Consider the following 18,151-nt stretch of genomic DNA (forward strand, 5'->3'; position numbering starts at 1 on the left):
CTTTGATTGACTTCAAATTCTTTTTTTTTCCCCAGAATTTTGTTTTGAGGCAAATTTCAAAATTTTTTGTGTTCATTCCTTTCCGGAATAGGAAAGGAATTCAAACTCACAGAATTTCCTATAAAATGGAAAACGAAGTTCCTGTTCTGCTTTAGCCCGAAGGCAAATTGTGCCACTGTTCCTGCAGTGGCAGGGGGAAGACACAAGCCTGGGGGTGAGGGTAAGAAGTCTTAGCAATGCCTCTCTCCCTACAGAGGGGATTGCAGGTGCGAAGATGGTGGCGTGAAATAGGGGTGCTCCATGGAACTACAAACACGAAAGCAATTTGCTCTAGTCCTAGTGAAATGCCACTAACAATCCCGATCAGATTTTTAGTCACCTGTTCAAATGCCCACGTGAAATGGTCATTTGGCCAAATGACATGTTTAACAGAGTGGCACACATTTTAATACAGACCTTGTTCATGTAGTGAAGCTCTTAGAAGTAAATATTGGCATGTTCCTGTAAGAAGCACAGTCTGGAGCTCAAACATTCCTGTCAGCATTAAAATGTTATGATTTTTATAGTGATTTCTTCAGTGGAAAGGTAATTTAGGACTTGTCTAATGCAGGGACCTCTACACCAGTGTAACTGCACACAAGTGCATACCCCTGAGTAGATGCATTGCATCGGTGTAATATGAGAGTACACTGGTGTGAAACCAGGATAAATGCAAACCCCACTTAATTCCAGGTCAGTGCATCTACAATAGGGTTTGTACTATTATAGCTATAGCAGTGCAAAAAGCCCTAATGTAGACAAGCGCTTAGAGCCAGCATCTTTAAAGTCTGCCCTACAAAGCCAACACAGTGAATTGGGAATTAAAATATCAAAAGAGTAACTCTAGAGAGAAATGTGAAAGTAGTTAATGCCAGATTCCTGCTTCACTGCTGGAGGCTGGATTTCAATCACTTGTGTTTAGTGATATATAAGAATCTTTATAGACTTTTTAGGTCATAATATGTCAGCTTTCTCTTTCCCTATCCACTTCTGCTTTCTGACGATGCAATCAACGTGTAACAGGCCAGGAATGTGGGTACAAAGCCATTTCCAAGCTAGGCATATAACCCTCACAAGATCAAGCTGAATCCCAGGGATGCCCCAAAATGGATCCGTGGGGGAGGGAGATTTTAAGATTTATTAGTACTATCACTTTTAATACCCACACACAAGCAGTTAGATTAACATTCTCAGCCTCCAATAATTATGGAGGAGATTTTTAAAGGAATCCAGGGGTCTTTGAGTTCAGTTCCCATTGAATTCACTGGAATTTGGGCTTCTAACTCTCTTTAGTGCCTTTGAAAATCCCAGTCTAGAATGTTATTCCAAAACTATCAGAGGCTTGGGAGTCCCATGGGGCTTGAACAGATAAGACTTGGATTTTCTGTGCTATATGGAGCTAGCGCTATATGGAGCACTGCATTTGTAAGATGCCAATTTATAGACCTTACTCCAACTGGTTATTTTGCTTTGTCACAGCAGTTATATTCCAGGGATTAGGAACACCAAGCAAGGCAATCATTCTTCGCAACAGTTGCCCTTTGACAGAAGGAAAAAATGTTCATGGATCCAGCTTGGCATTAGCCACAAGGACTGCTGGAGCCAGGCACCACTGTTCAGGGCCAAGGACAGTGTCACAGAAAAGCAGGACATGAAGTTTGCTAACTGCAAGCTTACTGAGCTAGATCCACACAGGAAGCTTGGCGAGTCTAATAAGCCTAAAAGATTCCAAAACTCTACTGCAAAATAGCCATAAATACTAGGGCCATCAATTAATCGCAGTTAACTCATGCAATTAACTAAAAAAAAAAAAATTAATTGTGATAAACCACAGTTTTAATTGCACTGCTAAACAATAACAGAATACCAATTGAAATATATTGATTTCAATTACAACACAGAATACAAAGTGTACATTGCTCACTTTATATTATTTTTAATGATTATAAATATTTGCACTGTAATAATGATAAAAAGAAATAATATTTTTCAATTCATCTCATACAAGTATTGTACTTACTGCAATCTTTTTATCATGCAAGTGCAATTTACAAATGTAGATTATTTTTTGTTACATAACTGCACTCAGAAACAAAACAATGTAAAACTTTATAGCTTACAAGTCCACTCAGTCCTACTTCTTGTTCAGTCAAGAGCTAAGACAAACAAGTTTGTTGACATTTATGGGAGATAATGCTGCCTGCTTCTTATTTACAATGTCACCTGAAAGTGAGAACTGGCATTCACATGGTACTTTTGTAGCCGGTGTTGCAAGGTATTTACGTGCCAGATAAAGTAAATATTCATATGCCTCTTCATGCTTTGGCCACCGCTCCAGAAAACATGCTTCCATGTCGATGATGCTCATTAAAAAAATAATACATTAATTAAATTTGTGACTCAACTCCTTGGGAGAGAACTGTATGTCTCCTGCTCTGTGTTTTACATGCATTCTGCCATATATTTCATGTTATGGCAGTCTCAGATGATGACCCAGCACATGTTGTTCATTTAAAGAAAACTTTCACTGTAGATCTGACAAAATGCAAAGAAGATACCAATGTGAGATTTCTAAAGATAGTTACAGCACTCAACCGCAGGTTTAAGCATCTAAAGTGCCTTCCAAAATCTGATGAGGTCTGGAGCATGCTTTCAGAAGTCTTAAAAGAGCAACAGTTCAATGCCGAAACTACAGAACCCAAACCACCAAAAAAGAAAATCAACCTTCTGCTGGTGGCATCTGACTTAGATAATGAAAATGAACATGTGTCAGTCCACACTGCTTCAGATCATTATCAAGCAGAACCTGTCATCAGTATGGACGCATGTTCCCTGGAATGGTGGTTGAAGCATGAAGGGACATATGAATCTTTAGCGCATCTGGCACATAAATATCTTGCAACGCCGGCTACAACAGGGCCATAAGAACGCCTGTCCTCACTTTCAGTTTACATTGTAAACAAGAAGCAGGCAGCATTATCTCCTTCAAATATAAACACACCTGTTTGTCTGAGCGACTGGCTGAACAAGAAGTAGGACTGAGTGGACTTGTAAGCTCTAAAGTTTCATATTGTTTTATTTTTGAATGCAGGGGTTTTTTTTTGGACATTATGCTACATTTGTAAGTTCAACATTCATAATAAAGAGACTGCATGACAGGACTTGTACTAGGTGAACTGAAATACTATTTCTTTTGCTTCTTTTTTATGATGCAAATATTTGTAATCAAAAATAAATATAAAGTGAGCGCTGTACACTTTGTATTCTGTGTGGTAATTGAAATCAATATATTTGAAAATGTGGAAAACATCCAAAAGTATTTAAATAAATGGTATTCTATTATTGTTTAACTGCATGATTAATCACGACTAATTTTTTAAAATCACGTTATTAATTGTGAATAATTTTTTAATCGCTTGACAGCCCTAATAAAAATATTTGCATGTTTTTGGACAGGCATAAATTCATTGTATTGCAGTAATTAAACTCTACCATTAGTATCTTAGCAGTAGGAATGCTGAAACTTTTAAAAACAAGCATTTCTTTGGCATGGGCGAGAAGTCCTATGAGGGGAAAGCAGAGAGGTGGAGGGGTAATTTCACGCAAACCTGAAGATTATGTGACAGCACATAATGGAGCAAGGCCAAGCCAGAAAGGTGGCATATGCAAGTATGTGAATATTCAGTGAGTGCCTTTGTGTTGCTGTGGGTATCAGAGCAAAAAAACTAAGAGGGAAGGGATGAAATGTTGTGGTGGGAGCATATAACTGGCAAGAAATGTTAGAGACAACAAGAAGGGGTTCTACTAATATGTCAGACAGAAACGAAAGACCAAGGATGGTGCTCAATGGAGAAGGTGAGCTGGTATTGGAAGATGATAGAAAGGCAGAGCTACTCAATGCCTACTTTGCTTCAGCCTTCTCAAAAAAAAATAACGTGATCGGACAACTAGAGAAGTTCCCATAGACAATAAAAGGGAAAGGATGCAAATCAGGATAAGTAAAGAACGCGTCAGAGATATTCTGACTAATCTCAATGAATTCAAGTCAGTGGGACCAGATGCTATTCCCTCCAAGGTTCTGATGTTATTAACTGAAGAAATCTTGGAGCCACTGGCAATAATATTTGTAAACTCATGGATGACAGGAGAGGTCCCGGAAGACTGGAGAAGAGCTAACGTGGGTGCCCATCTTTAAAAAGGGGGAAAAGAAGGACCCTGGGAACTACAGACCAGTCAGCCTGACCTCTACAACTGGGAAGCTACTAGAGCAATGTATAAAATATTCAATTTGTAAATACCTGGGGGATGAAGGGGTGATCCCTAGCAGCCAGCATAGATTTACTAAGAACTAGCTTGATTTCCTTCTTTGACAGGGTAACTGGTTTGGTGGATTTGGGGAATGTGGTAGACATAATATACCTGGACTTCAGCAAGGCTTTTGACACAGTGCTACATGACATTCTGATAAGTAAGCTGGAGAAATGTGGGCTTCACAGAACTACCATTAAATGGATACATAATTGGTTAAACAACTGCAAACAAAGACTAACTATTAATGGAATGATGTCAAATTGGAGGGAGGTCTCAAAAGGGGTTCCACAGAGATCTGTTCTGGGTCCGGTGTTTTTTAACGTCTTTATTAATTACCTGGATGTAGAAATAGAGAGCATATTGATCAAATTTGTAGATGACACAAAGCTGGGGGTCAAGGGCAAAGCTGGGGGTTGCAAACACTTTGGAGGATAGAGCTAATATTCAAAAGGATCTTGATAAACTGGAGAACAGGGCTATAGACAAGAAAATGAAATTCAACAAAAACAAATGTAAGGTGCTACACTTAGGGAAGAAAAATCAATTGGACAAATACAGAATGAGGGATAACTGGCTTGGCAGCAGCACTGCTGAGAAGGATCTGGGTGTTGCAGTGGATCACAACCTCAACATGAGTCAGCAATGTGATGCTGCTGCAAAAAAAGGAAATGCAGTTTTAGGTTGCATTAGCAGAGGCATAGCATGCAAGTCATAGGAGGTGATAGTACCTCTCTACTCAACACTGGTTAGGCCTCAGCTGGAGTACTGTGTCCAGTTTTGGTCACCAATGTATAGAAAGGATATAGAGAAACTGAGAAGGATGCAGAGGTGAGTGCCAAAGATGATCCATGGGATGCAATGAAAGCCATATGAGCAAAGGCTGAAGGAACTGGGTATGTTTAGTTTGGAAAAGAGGAGATTAAGGGGGCACATGATAGTGGTTTTCAAATACTTCAAAAGCTGCCATAAAAAAGTAGAAAAGTTGTTCTCTCTTACCACAGAGGGTAGGACAAGAGGCAATGGGTTCAAACTACAGCATGGCAGATTTAGATTAAATCTCAGGAAAAACTTTCTAACTGTAAGAACAGTAGGACAATGGAACAGACTGCCTAGGGAGGTCATGGAAGCTCCTTCACGGGAGGTTTTCAAAAGGAGGCTGGATAGCCATCTTGGCAGGGGGGCAATTAATAATTTGTCTGTCAAGCTTTTTAAAATCATGACGCACAGTCTTATAGAATCACAGAACCATAGGGTTAGAAGGATCAGCAAGAGTGATGGGTGGCCGGAGAGCGGTGGCTGCTGGCTGGGTGCCTGGGGGAGGCGTAAACTACTAGAAACACAAAGAAGGGGGGTGCGATCAAATAACTTTGCGAACCACTGGACTAGATGACTCTTGCTGATCCTTCTAACCCTATGGTTCTGTGATTCTATAAGACTGTGCGTCATGATTTTAAAAAGCTTGACAGACAAATTATGCTTCACAAATTGGTCTAATGCAGGATTTCTAATGGTCTAATTGCAGAGCCATTGGCCATTATCTTTGAAAACTCGTGGCGAACCGGGGAAGTCCCGGATGACTGGAAAAAGGCTAATGTAGTGCCAATCTTTAAAAAAGGGAAGAAGGAGGATCCTGGGAACTACAGGCCAGTCAGCCTCACTTCAGTCCCTGGAAAAATCATGGAGCAGGTCCTCAAAGAATCAATCCTGAAGCACTTGCATGAGAGGAAAGTGATCAGGAACAGCCAGCATGGATTCACCAAGGGAAGGTCACGCCTGACTAATCTAATCGCCTTCTATGATGAGATTACTGATTCTGTGGATGAAGGGAAAGCAGTGGATGTATTGTTTCTTGACTTTAGCAAAGCTTTTGACACGGTCTCCCACAGTATTCTTGTCAGCAAGTTAAGGAAGTATGGGCTGGATGAATGCACTACAAGGTGGGTAGAAAGCTGGCTAGATTGTCGGGCTCAACGGGTAGTTATCAATGGCTCCATGTCTAGTTGGCAGCCGGTATCAAGTGGAGTGCCCCAAGGGTCGGTCCTGGGGCCGGTTTTGTTCAATATCTTCATAAATGATCTGGAGGATGGTGTGGATTGCACTCTCAGCAAATTTGCGGATGATACTAAACTGGGAGGAGTGGTAGATACGCTGGAGGGGAGGGATAGGATACAGAAGGACCTAGACAAATTGGAGGATTGGGCCAAAAGAAATCTGATGAGGTTCAATAAGGATAAGTGCAGGGTCCTGCACTTAGGACGGAAGAACCCAATGCACAGCTACAGACTAGGGACCGAATGGCTAGGCAGCAGTTCTGCGGAAAAGGACCTAGGGGTGACAGTGGACGAGAAGCTGGATATGAGTCAGCAGTGTGCCCTTGTTGCCAAGAAGGCCAATGGCATTTTGGGATGTATAAGTAGGGGCATAGCGAGCAGATCGAGGGACGTGATCGTTCCCCTCTATTCGACATTGGTGAGGCCTCATCTGGAGTACTGTGTCCAGTTTTGGGCCCCACACTTCAAGAAGGATGTGGATAAATTGGAGAGAGTCCAGCGAAGGGCAACAAAAATGATTAGGGGTCTGGAACACATGAATTATGAGGAGAGGCTGAGGGAGCTGGGATTGTTTAGCCTGCAGAAGAGAAGAATGAGGGGGGATTTGATAGCTGCTTTCAACTACCTGAAAGGGGGTTCCAAAGAGGATGGCTCTAGACTGTTCTCAATGGTAGCAGATGACAGAACGAGGAGTAATGGTCTCAAGCTGCAGTGGGGGAGGTTTAGATTGGATATTAAGAAAAACTTTTTCACTAAGAGGGTGGTGAAACACTGGAATGCGTTACCTAGGGAGGTGGTAGAATCTCCTTCCTTAGAGGTTTTTAAGGTCAGGCTTGACAAAGCCCTGGCTGGGATGATTTAACTGGGAATTGGTCCTGCTTCGAGCAGGGGGTTGGACTAGATGACCTTCTGGGGTCCCTTCCAACCCTTATATTCTATGATTCTATGATTCTATGATTCTGAAGGAAGTCACTAACTGCACAGAGGTTAGTAGACATACACTCATTCTACTTCTCCGCAAGCCTGGTAAAAAGATGCTGTTCACAATGGCATTATGTTGGATCATATTAAAGAAGTTCTGTATTAAAATCACAAATGAGTTTGATTCCCCAGAGTTTAAATTCCAGGGTATTACTAATTAAGAGGTCTCTTGGTTTTTGGTACTGTTTCTCTCCCTCTATGTGTGAAACTTGCAAGCTGCTAATTGTGTTAGTACATTCTAAGACAGAGTCTATTCTCAAAGCAATTCACAGAGAGAGAGACTCAAAGCAATACTCTAACAACAGAAACAGCACCCAGAGACTCCCCGCCCTTTTGTTGTATTAACAATTGTGATTAAAATAGAGATAGAGGACGTATGTGGATGGATGCTTGGTGTGGATAATAACTGAATGATCAGGGAGGTGCCAGCCTAAGAATCCAGTGTCCATCGGCTGAAGAAGGCGTCAAGTGGAAATAACCAGAGGACCCCCGGAGGGCAGACTGGAATCCACCCAACAGCCTCAAGAATGGGAGAACCAAAGAACAAGATAACATCTTGGAGCCGTCAGGAATGTGCTAACTGCTGATTGATTCAGCAACAGCATGATGAAGCAATTCCCATAGACTCGCATAGGAAGAAATTCCTATAAAAATAGACTCTAAAAAGTGAGAACTTTGGGGTCTGATTCTGCAAACCAACTTCCAGGAGCATCAGATGAGCATCTGACAAGGCCCTGCTCCCTCCTCATGTCCAGGCCACCTGGCCAGTGGCTTGGCATGAGCAACTCTAAGGCTGGTAACTATGATAACAACCTTGCAGAACCTGTGTGTGTGTGTGTGTTTGTATGAATGAATGTGTGAATAAATATGAGATTGAATGGAATGTTATAACTATAACTAACTGCTTACTATGATTCTTTCTGTATTCACAATAAATGTGGTATTTTGCCTTTTTCCCTTTAATAAGATCCTGCTGGTTTTTATTTTATTGGTACAACAATTTCAGAAGCTGATTTGTGGACAATGTGCTGATAAGCCAAATTAGTGACCAAAAGAAAACTCAAGGCACTGTGCACTGTTCACAATTCTTAAGTAAAAGCAGGTTTATGATTCTGGCTGATCAATTTGCACTGAGTCCATTAGCTAGTGTGGCATTTCTGTAGGCTTTCTGTTTAAATGTAGCTTTCTTTACTGATCAATCTGTACACCTTGGAGGCTAACTAACATTAATAAAACAGTAGCCATGTTTTGTATTTCATGGCAGGGGAAATCCTCCAATAGCAAAGCTGCAGAGTTATTTCAAGTAGCCTGAAAATGTCAGCTCCCTAGTGAGGTTTTAACAGAGTCCTGAGAACAAAATCTTCCTTGAACTGAGCAAGCCAACAAGTTAATAGGGATTTCTGCCCCAGGCAGAGGACACAGAATGTAGTGGTTTTGCTTCTACTTGTTCATTTGTAAGTCTTTCTGCTGTTTATTCTCACATTCTATTTGATGCCATGTGTCTAGAACCAATCACTGATGAAGAGATTCAGCAAAGGCTTTAAAAGAAGGAATTAATTCCATTCAGCATCCCTCAGCCAGTAAAACTCAAAGAAAAAAAACAAAAACCAGGTCCCTCACTTTCATCATGAAGAAATGGCAGAAGCTCAACTGAGGCCTGTTCTGGCTTTCTATGCTCCACCAAAATTACTCAAAGCACAGATCTCAGCAATGCATGGAAAACTGTACAGAATATATCACAGCCCTTGCAGTTCAATCCAACACCCATTCAAATCCACAAAAAGACTCCCACTGACTTAAATGGGGCTTGGATTGGGCCTTCAGAAGCTCCACATTTTGTTTTGAGTTTATTTGATTAACTAGATAGATTCTTCTCTCAGTTTACACCGGTGTAACTCAGATTCCGAATAACCATGTCCAAGACAATTGAGTCCTCCTGATTCACACTAGTGTAACTCACACTAGAATCTGGCCTTATGTATGGATCCCCAGAACACCAAACTCATTTTTGTTTGGAGTGAAACATGCAGCCAGACAGTAACACACATGCCCAATCTACCAAGTATGCACCGTCTACACTTGTGTTGGATTAAAGCATTTTAGAGTAATATGAAAATGTTAGATCTAGCTAATTTAATAACCCTTCCTCCTGAGCCACTGCCAGCTATCATTGAGAGAACAGAAAACAGAGACATAACACATCATTAAGAATCAACATGAGAATAAGGAGAATAAATATATATATATTTAAAAAATGATACTGAAATGTGGTAATATCATTACATAGAAATAACTCATGGAATGGCACGGTATTGCTGAGACAAATTTCATTACTTTATAGATGCCATTTTTGCTGACATGGAAAATATTTGACAATGGCTAACAGACAGTTAAGCTTACTGTAGCCTGCTGGAAAGTTTCTGGATGAGGTCCGCTTCTCTCCTTTTGAAAGTGAACGGGACAATGTGATTACTACCCAGTGTTGCTTGTGTATCACTTCAGCCAGGAAAAGAGTTGTGAAAATGACAGGAAAACATGGTGCTGTTATCACATGACACAATAACGTAAAACATATACTCATCTAGACATACTGCCTTTGGCATGGCTAGCATAAGAAATTAGTACATGTTATATTTTTCTTCCCCATTAAGCCTAACTAATGCACCTCTCTTCAAATGGAGCAAAGCAGTTCTTGCATTTGAAGATCGTTGAGCTGTACTGTTAATGCATTATATTGTATGCCTTTTATTTTTTTAAAACAATGGAAATATTATTTTCAGTTGTAATGTTAAAAACACCAATCATTGGAATCAATTTTCTAACAACATAACTAAGTATTAATAACATTCAGACTGCATAGATTCACAACATTGATCACCATCACATAGCTTCCTCTTGGGCTCTGATAAAGGAGAATTTCTTACCACAAAAACTAGTGTGTCTTGGATCCACCAATCTAGGAGTGGTGGCCATTCCCATTTAGACCTGTCAGTCAAGGTGAATCAGCCCATCCACTACTGAATACTTTTTTATGCCTGGGGCACACTATATCCTTCCCTTTTATTTCCAGATAGATCTCTGCAGCTAACAGAAGAGCTGAAGGCTAACTACTACTGTACACTGTGTATTCAGGCTCTCAATTAGAGCCTCTCACACGCATTCCAGGTAAGAAATTTCCCTTTCCCGTGACTAGGATCCACTCTTTCAGCATTGATGGGTTCTGAGTTGTACACCTTACTAAGGGCAATGGGGAGGACAGACAGGAAATGATCACTCAAATATCTGTACGTACAAATAAAGCAATGACCAACAATGTTCAGAAACAAATGCATGCCTTTGCTCACCTCATCATCTGCAAATGCCCTAAAACTAAGTTTATCTGTTACAATTGCTCTTAAAGCCATTTTGCTAAAGTAGCCCTTGTGACTTTTCTTACATTCTTAACAAAAGAAGTTCTATCGGTGACTCAAGCTAAGTGCTAGGGAATGTAAAAGCTCTAGGTTGCATTGGTTTCTCTGTTTGAGCAGGGTGTGGAAGAAGTTTAGGTAATGACACCTCTTGGCTAATTCTGAAATTCAGTGCAACTTTGGAGAAAAACCTGATCCTGGAAGTAACACACTGGTATCTGCTGCAGAAAAAGCTAGATCTGAGGCAAGGGAATCATCCAGCTAGGAGAGAAAAGAGGGATTACCTATCCAGAAGGCTGCATTTATCACAACTACTTCAGTGACCACAAGAGAGGCCACAGCAAGACTAACTGGAAGATCCTAGTACAACACCAAACATGACATGTATTTTGAAGGCAACCCACAAATATGTCATGGGATTGAGGAGGTGACTGACTATCAAATGTATCAATGCTCTATAGTCTCCTAAGTCTAGTGTTATTGTGACAGACTTTAAATGTTGGGTCCATTTAAAATGGTTGTGTCTGCCCTGACTATTTCAGATCTACAAAGTACTTTGGCTAAACAGCTACGGAAGCTCTCCTGGAGCAAGGCCAACAGCTGCCAGAGAATCATTTCCCCTTCTTTAATCTACAGGGAAATGAAAGTTATTATGAAAAAAAGAGAGAAAGCATCATTCCTGAGAGAGATACCTGTTTGGAATATCAGAGAGAATGCATATATCCACTGGATTACACAGAAGCCCACATCCTCCTGGAAAATGGTTATCACCCCTAACCAAGCTGTCCTAACCTGGGAATCAGAAGCGATTTTGGTGGACTTTACTCATCTCTAATTGATTGTGTCTACTTGCCAGCCAAGGTATCACTGAGACCAAGCATGAAGGAGAAATGGTCTGTCCAGCTCTACTCCAAATATTCTAGGTGTTCCACAAAGGGGGAACCAGGCCTAGCTCAAGGAAAGACTTCCCAGGACTGCCATTAGTTGATGAGATCCATTGGAATTCTGACTGGGACATCTGACTCTCCTTTGCTTTAAGGCCTCCCAACATGCAAAGTCTTGATGATGGGGCACAATTCCACCCATCTGAGATTCACAGCAGAGGGCTGTAGTCACCTAATCACAATATATAAGGAACCTAATTAATTTTAGTCCCGTTCTGAAGTCTACTTCTCCAATTAATGGAGTGGCTAGAATAATTTAATCATGCAGGCCAAAAAACAAACAACTCATCCAATTACACAAAAGCTTGATGCAGAGCATGCAGTGTTACTGTGGCAGAATAGCTCCTCTGCATGGGATCTTCTTGATTGATTCTGAAACCACTGCAGATTTTTCTGATGCATTTCATCCATTCAGCCCAGATTATTTCAACTTCCCACACTATAAGGTGAAAAGATAACATCAGCAAAGAGGAGAAAAAGCTGACAATGGTGGCCTGAAAGGATGAGCTACGGTTCTTTGAATTTGCATCTTTTCCTCTTCTTGTTGTCCATTTCATGGTGCTTGGCAAAAAACAAAGGCATGAATTCAGAGGAAACGACTGTCAGTTTTGAACCAGTAGACCAGAGGGCTCAAAACAGCTCTGAGTAACCAAACAAAAATACAAACTGCTGCTCATATGACAATGAGATGACTTTAATACTTAAAGAATAAAGTACTTGGTTTCTGTTTTTATTAAATTCAGCAGGTGTGAATATCAGACTGTCGATGACAAACTTTAATTGTTAGAAAAGTTAACAGAGCAAAAAATTTACTGGGGTTTTGGGAGGCAGGGTCAGACCAAAGGTCCATCTATCCCAGTAGCCTGTCTTCCAACAGTGGCCAATGCCAGGTGCTTCACGGGGAATGAACAGAACAGGTAATTATTATCCCCTGTAATCCATCCCCTGTCACCCATTCCCAGTTTCTGGCAAACAGAGGCTATGGACACTATCCCTGACCATCCTGGCTAATAGCCATTGATGGACCTATCCTCCATGAATTTGTCTAGTTCTTTTTTGAACCCTGTTATAGACTTGGCCTTCACAACATCCTCTGGCAAAGAGTTCCACAGGTTGACTGTGCATTATGTGAAGAAATACTTCCTTTTGTTTGTTTTAAACCTGCTGCCTATTATTTTCATTTGGTGACCCGTAGTTCTTGTGTTATGTGAAGGAGTAAATAACACTTCCTTATTTAATTTCTCCACACCAGTCATGAGTTTATACACCTCTATCATATCCCCCCTTAATTGTCTCTTTTCCAAGCTGAAAAGTCCCAGTCTTATTAATCTCTCCTCATATGGAAGCCGTTCCATATCCCTAATAATTTTTGTTGCCTTTTTCTGAACCTTTTCCAATTCCAATATATCTTTTTTAAGATGGGGCGACCACATCTGCATGCAGAATTCAAGATGTGGGCGTACCATGGATTTATATAGAGGCAATATGATACTTTCTGTCTTATTATTTATCCCTTTCTTAATGATTCCCAACATTCTGTTAGCTTTTTTTGACTGCCGCTGCACACTGAGTGGATGTTTTCTGAGTACTATCCACAATGACTCCAAGATCTCTTTTTTGAGTGGTAACAGCTAATTTAGATCCCATCTTTTTATATGTGTAGTTGGGATTATGTTTTCCAATGTGCATTACTTTGCCTTTATCAACACTGAATTTTATCTGCCATTTTGTTGCCCAGTCACCCAGTTTTGTGAGATCTCTTTATAACTCTTCACAGTCTGTTTTGGATTTAACTATCTCGAGTAGTTTTGTATCATCTGCAAATTTTGCCACCTCACAGTTTAGTCCTTTTTCCAGATCCTGATTCACTAGCCTTCATATCTGGAGTCCTGGGTATAAGACCATCTTATGTCACAAATATAATGACTTTGGGGACTTCTATGTAATCCTTCTCAGACATTTCTCCATGTCACAAAAACAGCAAAAAATGAATCAAGTGAGGCCCAGCAATAATAGCCAGAGAGTACACCTGGTCAAAAACAAGGTGCACTGTTAGTACTGTACAAGCACCTAATACTAACCAGTGCTAGTACTGTGCTACTGTTGAAACATCAATATTCATCCAATATTTTTTAATAGAAAAGAAAGAACATAAGAACACTCTTTTATACTGAAATATTGTTATACACTTGGACAGAGTAGGAGCCACTGGATACAGAGTAGGCACATAGTCCTTGAACATAAAAAGACCAACACTTCTGAAAGCGCATGCTCCAGACTCTTACTGGCTGTTCCTAACAGTACTGGCAATGAAGGCTCAAAGAGAAAAATGCCTCATATTTTCTCTGCTTGGTGTGAAGCATCACTTTTAGAATGACTTGTAGCAGCTTCCCAACTTCAAAAAAGTAGAATACAGTTAAAATATACTGTAATTAAATAAAGTGGATTAAAATTTTATTTAAATAACAAACAATGGAGACAGAGCGATGTTCAGACATTATATATTTTCTCTCTAATCTTTCAGTTATAGTGATCTTCGGTGTCACTGCAGCACCAATAGATGAAATATACAGAAAGGACTGAGAGTTTGTAGTCGAGGGTGTCCCAAGAGATCTGCTTTCTGTGGTTTTGAGGGGAATTGGCACAGAAAATGGCAGCAGGAAATAGGAGAGGCGTTACCGTTGAATGCATCTGTCCTTATCTACAGTAGATGTGGACTTCAGTCTTACAGCTAGATTGTAAAAATACCTTACAACAGAGATAATTTCTTCTTGTCCCTTCACAGCCCCAAGCACACTGAGTGCTCAGAAAGTAACCAATCATCAGTAACAAGGCGGGAAGCTTCCCACAATCATAGGCGCTCGCACAGAGGTTTTTTACTACAAAGAACGCATTGTGTGTCTACTGGCGGTCAGGGAAGGGCTAATCTTGGAATGGCAGAAGGTAACAGTAGTGTCACTGTGGTATTCTGGATGCACATCAGGCAAATGTGATTTCTGTTTTGACTAGAAATACACACTTGGTAGCAGAAGGGAAAGCAGCAGGTGTTATTTACATGGAAGCTCTCTCTTAGAGCAAAATGTGTTCGCATGATAAAAGATTCACATAGCAGAAGAGGGGCCAAGAGGTGGGAGGTTGAGCTTCTCTGCTAGGCCTGCTGTTACAGCACTGTTTAATGGATTTCTTTTTTTAAGAAAGTAATGTATCTGACCAGTTTCACTATTTGCGCTAACTACAACCCATGAATTACTGTATGTATGATTAATATAATTTTTTCACTGTTCTCCCACAGTTTTTTTTATGGAGATATGCAAAAGCTAATGAAGTCAATGGGAGCAGAGATAGGCTAATGCTAAGTGCTTTTACAAAGCCTGCCCTGTGTGCTTTTGCTAGCACATCGCCTTCACTGTTGTCCCATCCCATATGGTCATTTCCTCCATTCATGCAGGTCTTTCACACAGCAAGAGATGAACACAATTTTTAAAAAAAAATCAGTAAACAGTGCTTGTATTATCACAAAAACAGGTAGGAGAGACATGGACTGATGAAGAACCTAAAATTACTTGTAACTCATTTTTTAGTAAGTGTCAAGTTGGGGGTGTCCCTTTAAGAATCATGATAGAATGCTAAAAGCAAAAGTGTATTTTCCTTTTAACTGTATCTATGGCGGGTTAGGAAAGAGCTTTAATTCTGAAAACCCGACAACCTAATAAAGTTAGAGGGTTGTGACTACTGATCTAACCAGACTGTGTGCACAGAGGCAAACAGAGGTACAGCAAGCAGATACATATTTTTAAAACTGCTTTAATAACACAAAAGTTTCAGTCCTTCTAAAGTCTTAAATTACCTTCAAATAAAAATGCAAAGAGGTATCTCACATATGATGCACCAAGCATTCTATCTTTCAAAGTCCTTATGTGCGAGGCCAAGGTTTCCCTAACCATCCTGTCATCCAAGAGGGCTTATAGAAGGAACAGGCATTTCTCAGATAATCTCTGTCATTATATTACACACACTGTGACAATAGAATATCTCTCATTCAATCCCATTTTCAGGCACAAGTCATATTGAAAGCCATATTATTAGATAAGAGGAAAAAGTAAGCCACCCAGAGAGAAAGCAGGCACTAAAAGGGGTATTTTTTTGGAAATTTGCCTCTAGAGAGACTTCTAAAAGCATCACATGCCCAACTGTGGGCCATTTCAAGTAGTTCTGATGAAGGGGAGGATGCACAGAAACAATTTCACCTCTCTCTGCCCTCTTTCTTCTCACCATGTACTCCAACCATATTTATGCTGTTGGCCTACACACTCACACTGAATTCCCTTTGGAAATCTTCTGTCTAGCTAATCTATTCCAGGATTTCCCCATCAATGTAGTATTTAAATGCTCAATTTCTGTACACACACTGCATATATAGAGCATTATTTTACACAAAGGAAGCAGTAATATTTAAACAACCTGCATGCCTCATGAGAACTCTCTTAGACATACCCAAGGCCGTCATTAATCTATTGGAATGGGAAAATATATTATGCCAATATTTTAAAATGGTAAAAGGGGTGACCTGGTTAATTACAGGCCTGTCAGTCTGACAGCAATCCCAGGCAATATAAAGAACACAACCAGCTTCTACTTTTCCAGTCTCCCACATACTTAATTGCCCTAACTTGTAATTCACTGCAGCTGAATCACACAGAGGTAATGAGATTCAACAGATAGACTTTGCTCCACATCTGATGGACCTCCTTGATTCTTACAGCAAGTAAGGAAATTATCATTCTCCATGACTCACTGACTGCTCAGTTCTTGATGCCCTTTCACCTTGCAGAAAAGCCAGAGGTCTCAATTCCTAGGACAGAACTGGCAATCAGTCTGACATTCCACAGCCCAAGGGCAGGCATTACTCTTTATGGTAATAATTGCTAATTCAAAGGTCCACCCTTGAATTATCCAATGTGATGCAGGGTGGGCTCCTAACTACTGCAGAGGTGGCCAACTTTTCCAAACCAAAGTAATTAAAGTCAGGCTTCTATAGGCCAGTAGTTAGGGCATGAGCCTAGAATTCTGGAGATTTAGTTTCAAATCCTTTCTTTGCCACAGACTTCCTCTATGTCCTTAGAGGTCACTTAGTCCCTTCTGTAAAATGAGATAAATAGCATTTCCCTATCTGACAGGAGTTTGTGAGGATAAATACATTAAAAAGAGTATGAAGTACTCAGACACTAAGGTGATGGGAGCCAGATAGGTACCAGATATCATATCACGTTAGATTTAGGCACATATTCTATATGTTGAATATAAATGTCCACGTTTTCAGGAGTGCCGATCATCCACAAATCCCAGTGGAGTGAACGGAAGTTGCAGCTGAACATCTCACAAGTGATAGAACCTACTGGTATCAGAGAAGAAAGACCAGAAGTCCTGGCAGCATAGTGCTTTGTGATACTTATATGCCAAAACCAGTGCAAAAGAAGAAAACAGTGCTCTCATATCACTATTGCTGCTGGAGCCATAGGGATTTCTGCAGCAATTCACTAAGGCGTGGCAGATACCAAAGAGCTGCTCAGCAGAGGGTGCAGAGACTTACAGTAAAAACAAATTGGAGAATAGGAAAATAAGTTAATCAAGGTGCAGAATAACTTAATAAATACAAAGCTATCAAACAACCTCTCTCCCCCGCCATCCCTACCTACCTACAAATAACATTAGTGCAGCATCTCTGCACTATAAGACTGCCATGTTAGAGAGAATCCTAAAACTCAGTAGGAGAAACGAAAACAGCAGCTAGAAACAGCTTCAGGTAGCACCTGCAATCCAGACTCCAAAGATGATCTCAACAATATCTTCTTCAAAGAGGAGGTCCCCTTCACCAGGCCAAAGACACTAAACAAAGATGCTCTGCAAACCACACCAGCTCTTCACAATCTTCAGCCACAGAGATCTTTGGACAATTGAACTGTCTGTCACATTCTGAAGAGATGCAAATACCCAGACACAATCCAACAACTTATCAGGAAAGATCTTAGTGACGAAGAATGGAAAAGAAAGATCCTACTGACCTAAAAACTACTGTGAGTTCTGCTCACGCTATCAGAGAACAGAAAGGTATCGTATGACCTGTACAGACAAGCAACAGACCCAGAATTATTCACAGGCAATTTTTGGCAAACAATTTTGAACAAAGAAATTTAAGAAAATTTCACTTTTGTTCTTGGACAATTTCAAATAGAAAGAGATGAATGAAATTTGTCTAATAATTTACACATGAAGATTTATTCACCCAGATATAAGTATCTCACCTAAAAAGCAGCTGACAACCAGTTAATAAAAAGCCACGAAGAATACACAAGAAGCTATCTAAGAGCTTTGGGGCACTAGATTCACTCGATTCTGGCCCTAGCCACAATAGCCCTTT

General features: G+C 40.4%; 1 protein-coding gene across 14 annotated transcripts in view; it reads right to left on the bottom strand.

The window, feature by feature from the left end:
* The window catches only part of MAP2K4 (mitogen-activated protein kinase kinase 4), a 194,180-nt gene that overhangs the window by 69,264 nt on the left and 106,765 nt on the right, over window positions 1-18,151 (bottom strand). For 8 of the 14 annotated variants that reach the window (XM_048817286.2, XM_048817288.2, XM_048817287.2 and 5 more), the window contains one exon: window positions 9,783-9,878. The exons of 3 other annotated variants lie outside the window; for them this stretch is intronic. In XM_048817286.2, the coding sequence (XP_048673243.1) occupies window positions 9,783-9,878 (96 nt within the window). The remainder of the gene's footprint in view (window positions 1-9,782; window positions 9,879-18,151) is intronic. 3 more of the 14 variants (XM_048817305.2, XM_048817290.2, XM_048817297.2) reach the window with 1 other exon arrangement.

This window comes from Caretta caretta, chromosome 14 (genome assembly GCF_965140235.1).
Source record: "Caretta caretta isolate rCarCar2 chromosome 14, rCarCar1.hap1, whole genome shotgun sequence".
Taxonomy (NCBI): Eukaryota; Metazoa; Chordata; order Testudines; family Cheloniidae; genus Caretta; species Caretta caretta.